General features: G+C 35.9%; 1 protein-coding gene across 1 annotated transcript in view; it reads left to right on the forward strand.

Annotated features, from left to right (window-relative positions):
* Positions 1-14,223, forward strand: part of DDX27 (DEAD-box helicase 27) — a 28,436-nt gene extending 14,213 nt beyond the window's left edge. Inside the window, exons 3-21 of the mRNA XM_074288568.1 lie at positions 5,395-5,454; positions 5,712-5,874; positions 6,222-6,268; positions 6,434-6,517; positions 6,654-6,759; positions 7,645-7,818; positions 8,348-8,498; positions 9,816-9,915; positions 10,580-10,721; positions 10,843-10,996; positions 11,223-11,304; positions 11,451-11,628; positions 12,138-12,244; positions 12,489-12,579; positions 12,780-12,874; positions 12,959-13,082; positions 13,353-13,440; positions 13,946-14,017; positions 14,111-14,223. Coding sequence (XP_074144669.1) covers positions 5,395-5,454; positions 5,712-5,874; positions 6,222-6,268; positions 6,434-6,517; positions 6,654-6,759; positions 7,645-7,818; positions 8,348-8,498; positions 9,816-9,915; positions 10,580-10,721; positions 10,843-10,996; positions 11,223-11,304; positions 11,451-11,628; positions 12,138-12,244; positions 12,489-12,579; positions 12,780-12,874; positions 12,959-13,082; positions 13,353-13,440; positions 13,946-14,017; positions 14,111-14,129 — 2,037 coding nt within the window. The 3' untranslated portion in view covers positions 14,130-14,223. The remainder of the gene's footprint in view (positions 1-5,394; positions 5,455-5,711; positions 5,875-6,221; positions 6,269-6,433; positions 6,518-6,653; positions 6,760-7,644; positions 7,819-8,347; positions 8,499-9,815; positions 9,916-10,579; positions 10,722-10,842; positions 10,997-11,222; positions 11,305-11,450; positions 11,629-12,137; positions 12,245-12,488; positions 12,580-12,779; positions 12,875-12,958; positions 13,083-13,352; positions 13,441-13,945; positions 14,018-14,110) is intronic.
* The last annotated feature ends 265 nt before the right edge of the window (positions 14,224-14,488 follow it).

Below are 14,488 nucleotides of genomic sequence, written 5' to 3' on the forward strand. Positions count from 1 at the left end.
AAGGCTTTTACCCCAGTGTGGATACTCCGTCTTGGCAGCAAGCCAGGAGCAGTGGACAGGGTGTAAACACCGGAGGTGAAGATTAAAACCCCGGAAAGCTAGCATCCGAACTCAGCGACCCCCAACCCCTACCTGGACTGACTCAGGGAGTTCTCAGAGCCTCAGAGCACAGACTCAGTACAGTCATTGCTGTTCTGTTAGTGGCTCTCTGCTGCCCTCCCCCCCTCCTCCCTCCCCCCCCCCCCCCCCCCCCCCCCGTCTGTAGAGGAAGCCCATTAATACCATCCAGCCCCATCCCCCCCAAAACAGACCTATTGTTTCTCTTGTCAATTTGCTTTCTTCGATTCCTACTCTGACAAAATGAACAAAAAATTCAAAAGGGCTCTAACCATTGACAGCTTTTGTATGGAGAGAGAGCAGACTTCAAACACTGAGGAGACTAAAAACAGACTGTCCCCAGATGAATCCCCTAAGAGGGATATGAGCTGCTCCTCAATACAAAAGAATCTCATAGAGGAAATCAAAAAGGCTCTCACAAGAGAGCTGGAAGAGAAATGGGAAAAGGAAAGGGAAGCTTGGCAAGAGAGCCTGGAGAAGTCATCCCATGCATTCAAAGACAGAGTGGATAAAGAAATCAAATCATTGAGAAACAAGATTAGTGAGCTGGAAAAGGTAAACAACTCCAAGGAAAACAGGATTAGTGAGCTGGAAAAAGAAAACAGCTCTCTAAAAAATAAAATGGATAAAATGGAAAAAAATTCCATAGAAGATAAAAACTCAATTGGACAATTACAAAGAGATATAAAAAAGTGAGTGAAGAAAATACATCTGGAACAAGTAGAAATGAATGACTCAAGGAGAAACCAAGAGGTAGTCAAGCTAAACCAGAGAAATGAAACAATTGAAAAGAATGTCAAGTACCTTACTAGAAAGATAACAGACCTGGAAAACAGATCCAGGAGAGACAATTTGAGAATAATCAGACTCCCTGAAAAATGTGAGGAAAAAAAGAGCTTGGACACCATTTTCGAGGAAATTATCAAAGAGAACTGCCCAGACATTCTGGAAACAGAGGGTAAAATAGACATTGAAAAAATTCATCGATCACCTATTGAAAGGGACCCTAAAATAAACGCCAAGAAATATAGTGGCCAAGTTCAAGAACCATCAGACAAAGGAAAAGATATTGGAAGCTGCTAGAAAAAAGCAGTTCAGATATGGAGGATCCACAATAAGGATAACCCAGGATCTAGCAGCGTCCACATTAAAAAAACGAAGGGCCTGGAACATGATATTCCGAAAGGCTAAGGAACTTGGTATGCAGCCAAGAATAACTTACCCAGCAAGAATGAGCATCGTTTTCCAGGGAAGAAGATGGACATTTAACGAAATAAATGAATTCCATCTATTTTTGATGAAAAAACCAGACCTACATAAAAGGTTTGATCTTCAAATACAGAACTCAAGAGATTTCTAAAAAGGTAAAAAGAAATCTTGAGAACTATACTTCTGCCAAAAAAATATGTAAAGAACATATGTACAATTTGTCTTAAAAACTAGAGGTGGAAAGGGAATTACATCATAAAAAAGTGTAAAGTGGTGGTACTACATCTTATGAAGAGGCAAAGGTAACCTATTATATCTGAGAGAAAGAAAGGAGGGAGATGAACATAGTGTGTATCAATAGACATATTTGATTTATGGTGAAAATTCTTCCACTTCATTGAAAAGTGAAAGGGAAGGAGTAAGCTAAGGGGAAGGGAATACAGACATTTCGAGGAAAAGGGGTAAAATAAGGGGAGGATCTTTAAGGTGGGGTAGGGATCCTAAAAAGGGAGGGCTGTGAAAAGCAAGTGGTGTTCACCAGTTTAATACTGGTTAGGGGGGGTAAGAGGGAAGGAAAGGGGAAAAGCATAAGCAGGGGTTAATAGGATGGCAAGCACTATAGAATTAGTCCTTCTAACCATAAATGTGAATGGGGCAAACTGCCTCATAAAGAGGAAGCAGTTAGCAGACTGGATTAAAAGTCAGAATCCTACTATATGTTGTTTGCAGGAAACACACCTGAAACAGGGTGAGACATTCAAACTAAAAGTAAAAGGGTGGAGCAGAATCTATAATGCTTCAGGGAAAACCAAAAAAGCAGGAGTAGCCATCCTCATCTCAGATCAAGCAAAAACAAAAATTGATCTAATTAAAAGAGATAAGGAAGGGCATTATATCCTGCTAAAGGGCAGCATCAGTAATGAAGCAGTATCAATATTAAACATATATGCACCAAGTGGTGCAGCATCTAAATTCTTAAAAGTGAAATTAAGAGAGCTGCAAGAAGAAATAGACAGCAAAACTATAATAGTGGGAGATCTCAACCTTGCACTCTCAGAATTAGATAAATCAAACCACAAAATAAATAAGAAAGAAGTCAAAGAGATAAATAGAATACTAGAAAAGTTTGATATGTTAGATCTTTGGCGAAAGCTAAATGGAGACAGAAAGGAATATACTTTCTTCTCAGCAGTTCATGGAACCTATACAAAAATTGATCATATACTAGGCATAAAAACCTCAAAATCAAATGCAGTAAGGCAGAAATAGTAAATGCATCCTTTTCAGACCATAATGCAATCAAAATTACATTTAATAAAAAGCCAGGGGAAAATAGACCAAAAAATAATTGGAAACTAAATAATCTTATACTAAAGAATGATTGGGTAAAACAGCAAATCATAGACATAATTAATAACTTCACCCAAGAAAATTACAATAATGAGACATCATACCAAAATGTGTGGGATACAGCCAAAGCAGTAATAAGGGGAAGTTTTATATCTCTACAGGCCTACTTGCATAAAATAGAAAAAGAGAGGGCCAACGAATTGTGCTTACAACTAAAATTGCTAGAAAAGGAACAAATTAAAAACCCCCAGACAAACACAAAACTTGAAATTCAAAAAATAAAAGGTGAGATTATTAAAATTGAAAGTAAAAAAACTATTGAATTAATTAATAAAACTAAGAGTTGGTTCTATGAAAAAACCAACAAAATAGACAAACCCTTAGTAAACCTGATTAAAAAAAGGAAAGAGAAAAAGCAAATTGTTAGTCTTGAAAATGAAAAGGGAGAACTCACCACTAATGAAGAGGAAATTAGAACAATAGTTAAGAGCTACTTTGCTCAACTTTATGCCGATAAATTTGATAACTCAACATTTCTTATAGGACAATAATATTCCATTATATTCATATACTACAACTTGTTTAGCATTCCCCAACCAAGGGATATCCACTTAATTTCCAATTCTTTGCCACCACAAAGAGACTTGATATAACCTTTTTTGTACAAGTGGGTTCTTTTCCATTTTTTATGATCTCTTTGTGATATAGAACTAATAGAGGTATTGCTGGATCCAAGTGCACAAAATGACTGATAAAGAAATGTTTTACATGGTTGTATATGGATAACTTATAAGTGCTTATTATTTCAGGAGGGGTGATAGAATTTGGACCTCAAAACTTTAAATTAAAAAAAAAAAATTTTTAAGTGAAATATCTCAGTTTTCTATAAGAATGACCAGCAGGATGAATACAGAGATGCTTGGAGAGACTTACATGAACTGATGCTGAGTAAAATGAACAGAACCAGGAGGTCATTATACACTTCAACAACAATACAGTATGAGGATGTATTCTGATGGAAGTGGATGTCTTCTTTTTTTTTTTTTTTTTTAAATTAATTTTATAATTATAACACTTTTTTTTTGACAGTACATATTCATAGGTAAATTTTTTTTTTACACCATTATCCCTTGCACTCCATTCTTTTCTGAATTTTCCCCTCCTTCCCTCCACCCCCCTCCCCTAGATAGCAAACATTCCCATACATGTTAACTGTGTTATAGTATATCCTAGATACAATATATGTGTGTAGAACTGAATTTTTTGTTGTTGTTGCAAAGGAAGAATTGGATTCAGAAGGTGAAAATAACTTGGGAAGAAAGACAAAAATGCAAATAGCTTACACTCATTTCCCAGTGTTCCTTCTCTGGGTGTAGCTGATTCTGTCCATCTTTGATCAATTGGATCTGAGTTAAGTCTTCTCTTTGTTGAAGATATCTTCATGATATGTTGAAGGATATCTTCAGCAAAGAGAAGATCTAATTCAGTTCCAAGTGATCAAGAATGGACAGAATCAGTTACACCCAGAGAAGCAACACTGGGAAATGAGTGTAAGCTGTTTGCATTTTTGTCTTTCTTCCTCATCCTCCACTGATCTGTTTCTTTTTTTTCCTTTCCTTTCCTTTTTTTTTTTTTTTTTTTTTTTTTTTTTTTTTTTTGTGGAGGGGAGGTGAGATGAGGGGGAGGAGAAAGACAGCTGGGATTAAGTGCCTTGCCCAACATCACACAGCTAGTAAGTGTTAAGTGTCTGAGGATGGATTTGAACTCAGGTTCTCCTGACTTCCAGGGCTGGTGCTCTATCCACAGCACCATCTAGTTGCCCTCAGATGAATTTTATTATTTTTTTCTAGCTCTGTAAAATAATTTTTAGCAGTTTGATTGGCATGGTACTGAATAAATAAATTTAGGTAGAATTGTCATTTTTCCAATTGTTTAGATAGGACTTTATTCGTGTGAAAAGTGTTTTGTAATTGTGTTCATATAGTTCCTGGATTTTGTTTTGTCAGGTGACTCAAATATTTTTAAATTGTCTACTATTTTTTTATTTTTAAAAATTGCAGTAGTATTCTATTTTCAAATACACATAAAGATAGTTTTCAACATTCATTTTTGTAAAGACTTTGTGTTCCAGATTTTTTTCCCTGTTTCTCTTATCTCTTCTTTCCACAAGATAGCAAGCAATCTGTTATAAATTAAATATGTGCACATATTTTGCTGCTGTTTTCTTTAACACCCACAGATTGTGTTGCTGCCATGTCATGCTGTGTTCCTAACCAATTCCTTACCCCAATGTCATAGATGACTTCTTCTGAACTAAGTTGTCTTGTTTGGCAAAATGTCTCACTCTGGCCTATTATCTATATAGCTCCTGAATTCAGTTTTTCATAATTTCAGTTATTTTTCATTATTTCCCTTGAAATTCTAGACCTTTTATTTCTTCAAATAGCTTTTATTATTTTTCCTATCTCTATAAAATGTTTCCTTGGTAGTTAGATTGACATTTCATCTATAATTCTTATATTAAAATATGTATATAAATCTTCTTTAATGCTATGTCATCTTTTTTTTTTTTTAATATTCAAGCTGCCCAACAATGAGCATTGACTACTCTTTATAATATCTTTCATTATTTTTCTCAAATGTTTTATAATTGTATTTCCATAAATAACAATTCTATGTCAAACAAGATATTTTTCTTTACTTTTCTTTTTTTGGTAGAGAGCAGCCACAACACTAGATGAGAAAATTGAGAAAGTTCGAAAAAAACGGAAGAATGAGGTGAGAAAGAAGGGCACTGTGATTTTTTTTTCATAGTTAAACCTTCAACTTTGTTATCTATCTATTTAGAATCCCACAATTTTCCTTTAATGCTTTAGTGTGGGGTTTTTTGTGTAAGTTGGGGCAAAGAGTATTTCTAATGTGTACTATTAGTTATTTGGAACCCATATATAGCTAATAATACAGTTGACCTGGATATCTATTTTCATCCAACTCTGGATTTTCCTGTGAATATAAAGTTTTGATTTCTTCCTTAGGAAAAAGAAGCCAAATCTGGGAAAACAGAAGATGAGAAGGAAGGAAATGAGGGTTCTGAGAAGGAAAACCAAGATGAGTGTAAGGAACATGAAGAAGAGACAAAAGATGAAGAATCAGAATCAGAATATTCATCAGCTGATGAACAAATTCTCACCAAAGCAGGTAAATGTTATGTTGTGCAGTTCTGTAAAATAAATAGAAAAGAGAAGGCCTGTTTCTTATGGACTTTCTCTCTTATCTGCTTCTTGTTGTATTAAGATGTTTTCTTTTGGAATCTGCTTTCTGCTCTGTATCCAATGGTTTTCTGGGAGCCATCTTCCTTCCCCTATTATTAAATCTTTTCCAGCTGGTTTATGCATTTATTTATAAGATACTTTCTTTGTTTGAAAACATAAACTGAGATGAAGTTTGGTTAAAAAGCCCTTGAATTCTATTCCAGGTCTTAGTATGCAGGGAATAACAGTAAATAGGAGATATGCCACATAATTATTACTGTCCTCCTTCTATAGATACACTGAAAGTGAAGAAAACGAAGAAACAGAAGAAAGGAGAGAAGGTGATCATGGCTTTGGGAAATTCTGATGCTCTGTCCAAATCCTAGAAGACTTTTTGATCATGAAGGGGTTATCTGGCTTGTATATTGTTACTTTTGTGAAAATTACTGGTTGCTGTTACTTTTACTGGTTGCTGATTTCAGCCTTCTATTTTTTTTTTTCTGTAGGAAACAGGTTTTTTTGAAGATGGCTCTCAGTATGATGAAAACCTCACATTCCAGGACATGAATCTGTCTCGGCCTCTTTTGAAGGTATAAGGCTGTTTTGAGTGCTATAAGCATGACTAAAAGAGGTTGGCTTTGGGTAGGGTATAAGTATTTGTTTTTTGTAATAATGTAGTTTATGGGAATATTCATTTTCCTGTCTAACTTAGTTGTATCTCCTCAGGCTATCACAACTATGGGTTTCAAGCAACCTACTCCTATCCAGAAGGCCTGCATTCCTGTGGGACTTTTAGGGAAGGACATCTGTGCTTGTGCAGCCACTGGGACAGGTAAAAGATTTGAGAAAAAAATAGGTTGAGTGAGGTCTTAGTAAGAAAATTAGAGGTCTCATTTGATTGATGCATGTGATTTGGTAGCTTAAGCTGTTTTAGTGTTACACTTAACTATCAGTATTGATTTTAAGTGTAAAACTTATATAGAGAGAAAATATTCATCTGAATGTGAGTCACATTTCTAGTCACATCTCTTTGAAAGGACCACCCTCCCCCAAAAAATTATATAAAAAATTAAAAACATTTGCTTTTGTTCAAATATAACTGCTTTATTTTAAATATAACTGCTTCTAAATGTCCTTATTTTAAAAATGGGGATAGTAATAGTATTTTTTCATAGGATTGTTGTGAAGATTAGTTGAAATAATGTGGATAAATTGACAAACTATTAAGTGCTATATAAATGTCAGTCTATTTTAATTATTATTACTGTTATAACAGTGTTATGTTATATTCAGATTTTCATACAAATTAAGTTTTCGAGCTAGCTTTACTTGAATCTATATGGTTTTATAAGCTGTAGTTAGTTCTTGATTAGTAGTACTTCATTCATTACCCTCTTTAATCTTTCCCTTAATTGCAACCAGCCAGTTTCTAATAGCACTAAATTGGGAAGGCCATTGAATCCATAATATAAGGGGTATATATGAGAAAGAAAGTAGGTTTTTAACTGCATTTGGGAGTCAAGTATTAATTTTCTTAGGTTATTTTGTATTATCTAGATCTTTCCTTTTTTAATTATTGTGAAATATCAAGACTTGATGCTCTTTGCCCTTATCAAGAAACATTCCTGTTATCAGATGCAGAACAACATACACTCTAAGTAAGTCTATATCACTCTTCAACCTTCTATATATTTTCCATCATCATCTTTCTTTTCAGGTAAAACAGCTGCTTTTGCCCTTCCTGTCTTGGAGCGTCTTATCTATAAACCCCGACAAGCTCCCATAACTCGTGTACTTGTGCTAGTTCCCACTCGAGAATTAGGCATTCAAGTACACTCTGTCACCAAGCAGTTGGCCCAGTTTAGTACTGTTACCACTTGCCTTGCAGTGGGTAAGTTGCCTGTTAAAATCTAAAAACATATTAAAATGAAATTCTAGATTATTTCTCTGTATTTGTTAATGAAGTATCTACCACTATGTGGTCCAATGTTTAGTATAAATACAAAAAAGATGTGATTCTTTCTCTTCCAAAGAACTTCTTTTTCCTCTTATTCTTATTTTTTTGTTACTACCATTAAGGAAAGATTGCTTTTGGCATTATTTTCTAAAGTATGGACTTCTTAAACTTCCAGAACTCAAATCCTACCAAGGTTGCCAACTTTATTAATTATTCTAGATGGTGTTACTTTAGTTTTTTATACGACTATATATTGTAGTTATATTTACATATAACTATATATACAACTATATAAGTTGAATCAATTATATGATAGTTGATAACTGGGATGGATGAAGGATGAGAGAGCAAGTCTCCTGGCCTTGATTAATCTAGCATCTCATTTAGTGTCTTAGCTGCTTTGCTTTTTAAATGTTGTTTCTATTCTAAAGAGTCATGACTTCACTGGGCTTTTCTTCCTTAGGTGGCTTGGATGTGAAATCTCAGGAGGCAGCTCTTCGGGCTGGACCAGATATTCTCATTGCTACACCAGGCAGACTCATTGACCATCTCCACAACTGCCCTTCCTTCCATTTGAGTAGTATTGAAGTACTCATCTTGGATGAAGCTGACAGGTAAGTAGAAAGCATGGGGTTCTAGTGACTTTGGGATCCCAAGAACCTGCACCAACAACCAAAGCTCATATTATCCCTATTTTCTAGGATATAGTGCCCACTTTCAATAAAACATGTAACATTTTGATTTCCATTAACTAGTATAGATATTTTTAAAATGAACTAGGGTTTTTAAAAAGAAGAAAAACATACAAACTTGAAACCCAATAAAAATAAGAGAGTATACTGATTGTAGATGTGTCTGAACCTTGAATTATCAACAGCAAGAGATACATATATTATTATTATTATTATTTTATTATTATAGCTTTTTATTGACAAAACATATGCATGGGTAGTTTTTCATCACTGACCCTTGCAAAACCTTTTCCAATTTTTCCCCTCCTTCCCCCCACACCCTCCCCTAGATGCTAGGTAGTCTAATGCAGTTACATATATTATTAAAGTAATAGTACCTGTATATGTTTGTGTCAAAATTTATTTTTTGACTTCCCGTGCATATTAGACTGACTTTTTGCTGTTAGTACCTTTATGAGGTACCAGCAATTCCTTATATCAGTAAAGTCTCAGGTCTGACCAAAAAAACCCCTCCCCAAACATATTCTGTTGAAATTTTTTTATATAATGTAATATTCCATTATGTTCATATGCCATAGTTTGGCTTTTTTACAATACCTAGAAACTGATATTGTTTATGGTCTCTTGATATTAAAAATAGCAGAGTAAGGATTATTTCTATACAGGAAGGGTTGCTTTTTTATAATTATTATCATCCTTCTTTGTAGTATTCTTTTGTATTATCCAATTGTGGGCATTGGTTGTGTATACTTTTACAACTTTACTTCCAGATTGCCTTTCAGATAACTTTTTAGAAAAATTTTTGTGGAGACAATTGGGGTTAAGTGACTTGACCAGGGTCACACAGCTAGGAAGTGTTAGGTGTCTGAGGGGAGATTTGAACTCAGGTCCTCTTGACTTCAGGGCTGGTGCTGTATCCACTGTGCCACTTAGCTGTCCCCAAATCATATTTCTTAAATAATTTCCTTTGTGTTCTGTCCTTTGTACTTGCCACTGTTTTTTTTTTACCACCCTAGCTAAATGCTGGTAAAGGAAACTAAACAAAGCCACCATGTCAGGACACCCTGTCATAACCATCTTGTTAGAAAGCAGTCAGTTATTGTGTGGTTGCTATTTGTATCTTGTTTGAATGTTAATATTCACATTTGAGATCTTGTATTTGAATATTCCCTGCCCAGCTTTCCTCTGATGTCTTGGGCCTCTTGCTCATTGTGTCTCATGCTCATCTTCTTTTCCCAGGATGCTCGATGAGTATTTTGAGGAACAGATGAAGGAAATCATCCAGCTGTGCTCACACCACCGCCAGACCATGCTCTTCTCAGCCACTATGACCGATGAGGTGAGCCTCTCCCTTTCATCTAACTGTGTATATGTGCAGGTTGGCATTCTGAAGGGTTGTCTTTTTTTTTTTTTTTACTATAAGATGCTTTATTAATACCAGTTTTTTATTTTATTTTATTTTTTTTATATTTTTTTAAATTCATTTTTCCAAATTATCCTCTCCCTCCCTCCACTCCCTCCCCCCCGATGGCAGGTAATTCCATACATTTTACATGTGCCACAATATAACCTAGATACAATATATGTGCTTAAATACCATTTTCTTGTTGCACATTAATTATTAGCTTCCGAAGGTATAAGTAACCTGGGTAGATAGACAGTAGTGCTAACAATTTACATTCGCTTCCCAGTGCTCCTTCTCTGGGTATAGTTATTTCTGTCCATCATTGATCAACTGGAAGTGAGTTGGATCTTCTTTATGTTGAAGATTTCCACTTCCATCAGAATACATCCTCATACAGTATTGTTGTTGAAGTGTATAGTGATCTTCTGGTTCTGCTCATTTCACTCAGCAACAGTTGATTTAAGTCTCTCCAAGCCTCTCTGTATTCCTCCTGCTGGTCATTTCTTACAGAGCAATAATATTCCATAACGCTGAAGGGTTGTCTTGAAGGGATCCTGCTTTGTTTTGTAAATGAGCTAGATTTTTTCATGCCTGGCAGGTGAAAGATCTGGCCTCTGTCTCACTAAAGAATCCTGTCCGGATCTTTGTGAATAGCAACACAGATGTAGCTCCATTCCTTAGGCAGGAATTCATTCGAATCCGACCTAATCGAGAAGGAGACCGGGAAGCCATTGTGTCAGGTGAGACTTGAGGAAACACAGTGAAAGATGTGGAGGAGGTTTTCCTCCTGCTTTTTTGGGTTTGGGTAGGTGGATGATAGTGATGACCATCTTCTGCTCATGACTTTTCTCTTCCCTTCAGCTCTTTTGACACGAACTTTTACAGACCATGTGATGCTCTTCACCCAGACCAAAAAACAGGCTCATCGTATGCACATTCTTCTAGGGCTTATGGGGCTGCAGGTGGGAGAGCTGCATGGGAATCTCTCTCAGACACAGCGTCTGGAAGCCCTAAGGTAAAGATATGGAGTGTCTTGGAAATGAACCCAGAAACTTCACAAAATTCATTTAAGCCTCCTTAAGTAGAATGGGGAAATGCAGACTTTCTCATTAAGATGTAAAGTCTCAATATCAGAAGTAGAAACAAAAATTAAGGTCTTCTAACTGTGCTCTCCACTGGTTAGTACTCTCCATTTCAACATTTGCTGGGCCACTCTGATCCTTTTTGTTCTTCATTTCAAGGCGCTTCAAGGATGAACAGATCGACATCTTGGTGGCCACAGATGTGGCAGCCCGAGGACTAGACATCGAAGGTGTCAAAACAGTGAGACAAGCAATCTTTTTCCCATATTCCTGAATGAAATTTTGTGACTGGCTTGGGAAATGGTTTTTTTTTGTTTTTTTTTTTCTTGTTTCTCAGTCCCCCTTAGACTGACTTTGCCTCTATTATACTAAATTTCTTCCTTCCAGGTCATCAACTTTACAATGCCTAACACCATCAAGCATTATGTGCACCGCGTAGGCCGAACAGCACGTGCTGGCAGGGCTGGACGCTCTGTGTCCCTGGTGGGAGAGGAGGAGCGTAAGATGTTAAAGGAGATAGTGAAATCAGCTAAAGCACCTGTGAAGGCCAGGATCCTTCCTCAAGGTAGGTGCCCTGGAAATCTTTCCATCAGGAGTTCTTCCTCTCTCCTAGCTGAGAAATTTGACTGTTAGTGCAAAAAAAGTGCTTGGGTTTTTCTTAAATCCTTTTTAGCCTTCATTTAAGTTTACCTATATGGATCTGTGAGTTTATCATTATGTATAATGCTTCACTGATATAGATCATAGACCATCTATGCCCTTCTCATCCTGTATAAATCTGTCTTCCATAAGAGGTTCTTTTGGTTTTTTAGAATGTTATAAATACCTGTTTATCACTCAGGTCATCCGTCTGTCCCTTACTCTTACTATATGAATGACCTAGCTCTTTTTTTCTAGTTATATCCTTAATGATTCCTTTTATGCCATTTCTATGCATCATTAATGGTCACCTTATAGCCTCTTCATCTCTTGATTTGTTTGTTGCTCTTACAACATTACATACACACACACACACACACACACACAAAACATATTATGATTATGTGCAATTTTAGTTCTTCTCATTCTCCTTAGATGTAATATTAAAATTCCGAGACAAGATTGAGAAGATGGAGAAAGATGTATATGCAGTCCTAAGACTAGAGGCTGAGGAGAAGGAAATGCAGCACTCAGAAGCTCAGGTAAGCAGCAATAGGAAATGGCTCTTTTATTTTGCCAGGGAAGCTAAATTTTTTGGTTCTACTTTCGTCTCGTGTAGGAAGTTTGATATCTGTATGGGATCAGAAACCATCTTAGGTTTCAGACTCTCTTCATTGATGGTATTTTGTGGAATGATGGTTGTGCTAAAACAGATTTCCTTATTGGTGGCCAGTTCACCAATCTTGAAAGACATGCTCTGTACTTTACTTTTTGACTTTCTCACAGATAAATACAGCAAAACGACTCCTAGAAAAAGGGAATGAAGAACCAGAACGGACCTGGTTTCAGAACAAAGAGGAGAGGAAGAAGGAAAAAAGTGAGTTGTGTTAGGCTCTGCTGATATATTTTAAGATTGTTAGTCACTCTTTCAATAAGAGAATGAAAATCTACAAATTATAATCAGGGACTTTCCTTAAAGCAGAGCTTTTTACTTTGTGGTTGTTGACTCACTTTAATATAGAAATTTTATTGCTTAGAAAACAATTCTTGAATTTTGTGTCCTCTTTCTTTCCTTAGTTGCAAAGGCCCTACAAGAGTTTGACTTGGCTTTGAGGGGGAAAAAAAAGAGGAAGAAGTTTATAAAGGATTCCAAGAAAAAGGGGGAAATGACAGTGAGTCTGAATGTCTGAATTGTGGAAAGTGTGGTGGGTTACTGGTATCCAGAACCTTATTCATATTTCATTCACCCTTAACAGCCAGAAGAAAGGTCTCAGTTTGAGATTCTGAAGTCACAGATGTTCGCTGAGCGATTGGCTAAGAGGAATCGAAGGGCCAAGAGAGCACGAGCCATGCCTGAGGAGGAGCCAGCCTCAGCCCCAGGTAGAGAAACATTGTGTAATTTCAGGCTTTGGTGTATTACTACAGCTTGTAAAAAGGGTAAATGATCAGGTTAGAGTGGCCATTTATTTTTTGGAATAGGAGTCATTCTTCCTTTGATCCTTGATAAATCAGGCAGAATATTGTTTCATGCCCAACTAGAATGCCACCACATAAATGTGGACTGAGCATCTAGGAACTTAATGAAAAACATATTGAAATTTGTCTCAAGGTACTGGGTACAAAGTACTAACTTAATCTTTCCCTTTATAGGCAGGAAGCAAAAGAAGGTGAAGAAATCTGTGTTTGATGAGGAACTTACCAACACTAGCAAGAAGGCTTTGAAACAGTATCGAGCTGGGTAGGATTTTAAATCACATATACAATTATTTATACTATGTATATATATATTCTGCATTAGTTAAAATTTAGATATATTTAATGAAAATGTAGAGTAGAATGACAGCTGCCAAAAGCTCAGGAATCATACAAAACCCTAAATTTAACTCTATTTACTACTGTGCTCATGTTGAGTCTGCAAGTTGGAATTTGACATAATTTGCAAAAGTAGCTAAAAATTTAGAACTATAAAGCTAATCTCTTTGATTATCCATTTTGATTATCTAGAAATGAGAAATAGTTTTTCCTGTAAATGTACTACAAAGACAAGCTGAGGAGAGAAGCTTACTCTTTATGGAGTTTTCTCCAAAAGACATGTTCTCTCTCTTGCAGTAGTGCATGAAGATTGCTTTTTTTTTTTTTTTTTGGGGGGGGGGGGGAGAGTGGGAGCACTATTGGGAACAACTGTCAGGAAAAGAAAATTGTCCAGTACTTAACATCCTGTTTGACTGCTATGTTGATCACAGCCCCACCTTTGAAGAAAGGAAACAGATGGGATTACACCCAAAGAAAGGAGGAAACTTTAAATCTAAATCCAGGTAAAAGCTGTCATCTTGGTGATATGATTAAGATCTTGGCCCCTCTTTCAGTAAGTAATATATGACTATAATTCTGTTGTTTTCTTTCCACAGATACAAGAGGAGGAAGTAACCTGAAGAAATACTACTTTACTTTTAATCCTTTATGTAGGGAAATGTAATTGCATTGTTCTCTTTGATTATAAAAATCCTTTTTAAAAGCTCTATTAAAAGTCTCAGTAGTTTGTATTTATTTTTAAATAACTGATCTTTCTTTGAGCATTATTACCCTAAAGTCTTGTTGTAATATATTCTTTGTATGCCAGACAAAAACATTCTTAACACTTCCTGGCTAGGATATCAGCTCAACTGAAACAGTAATTGCATTTTTAAAAAATTGTGGGTAATTTGTACCATAATTCTCCTAAGAAGAGGATTTAGGGATTGAGGATACTATTCTTGCCTGAGAAAGATGTGATAAAGGTTCTAGAC

Source organism: Sminthopsis crassicaudata, chromosome 2 (assembly GCF_048593235.1).
Source record: "Sminthopsis crassicaudata isolate SCR6 chromosome 2, ASM4859323v1, whole genome shotgun sequence".
In the NCBI taxonomy this organism is placed as follows: Eukaryota; Metazoa; Chordata; class Mammalia; order Dasyuromorphia; family Dasyuridae; genus Sminthopsis; species Sminthopsis crassicaudata.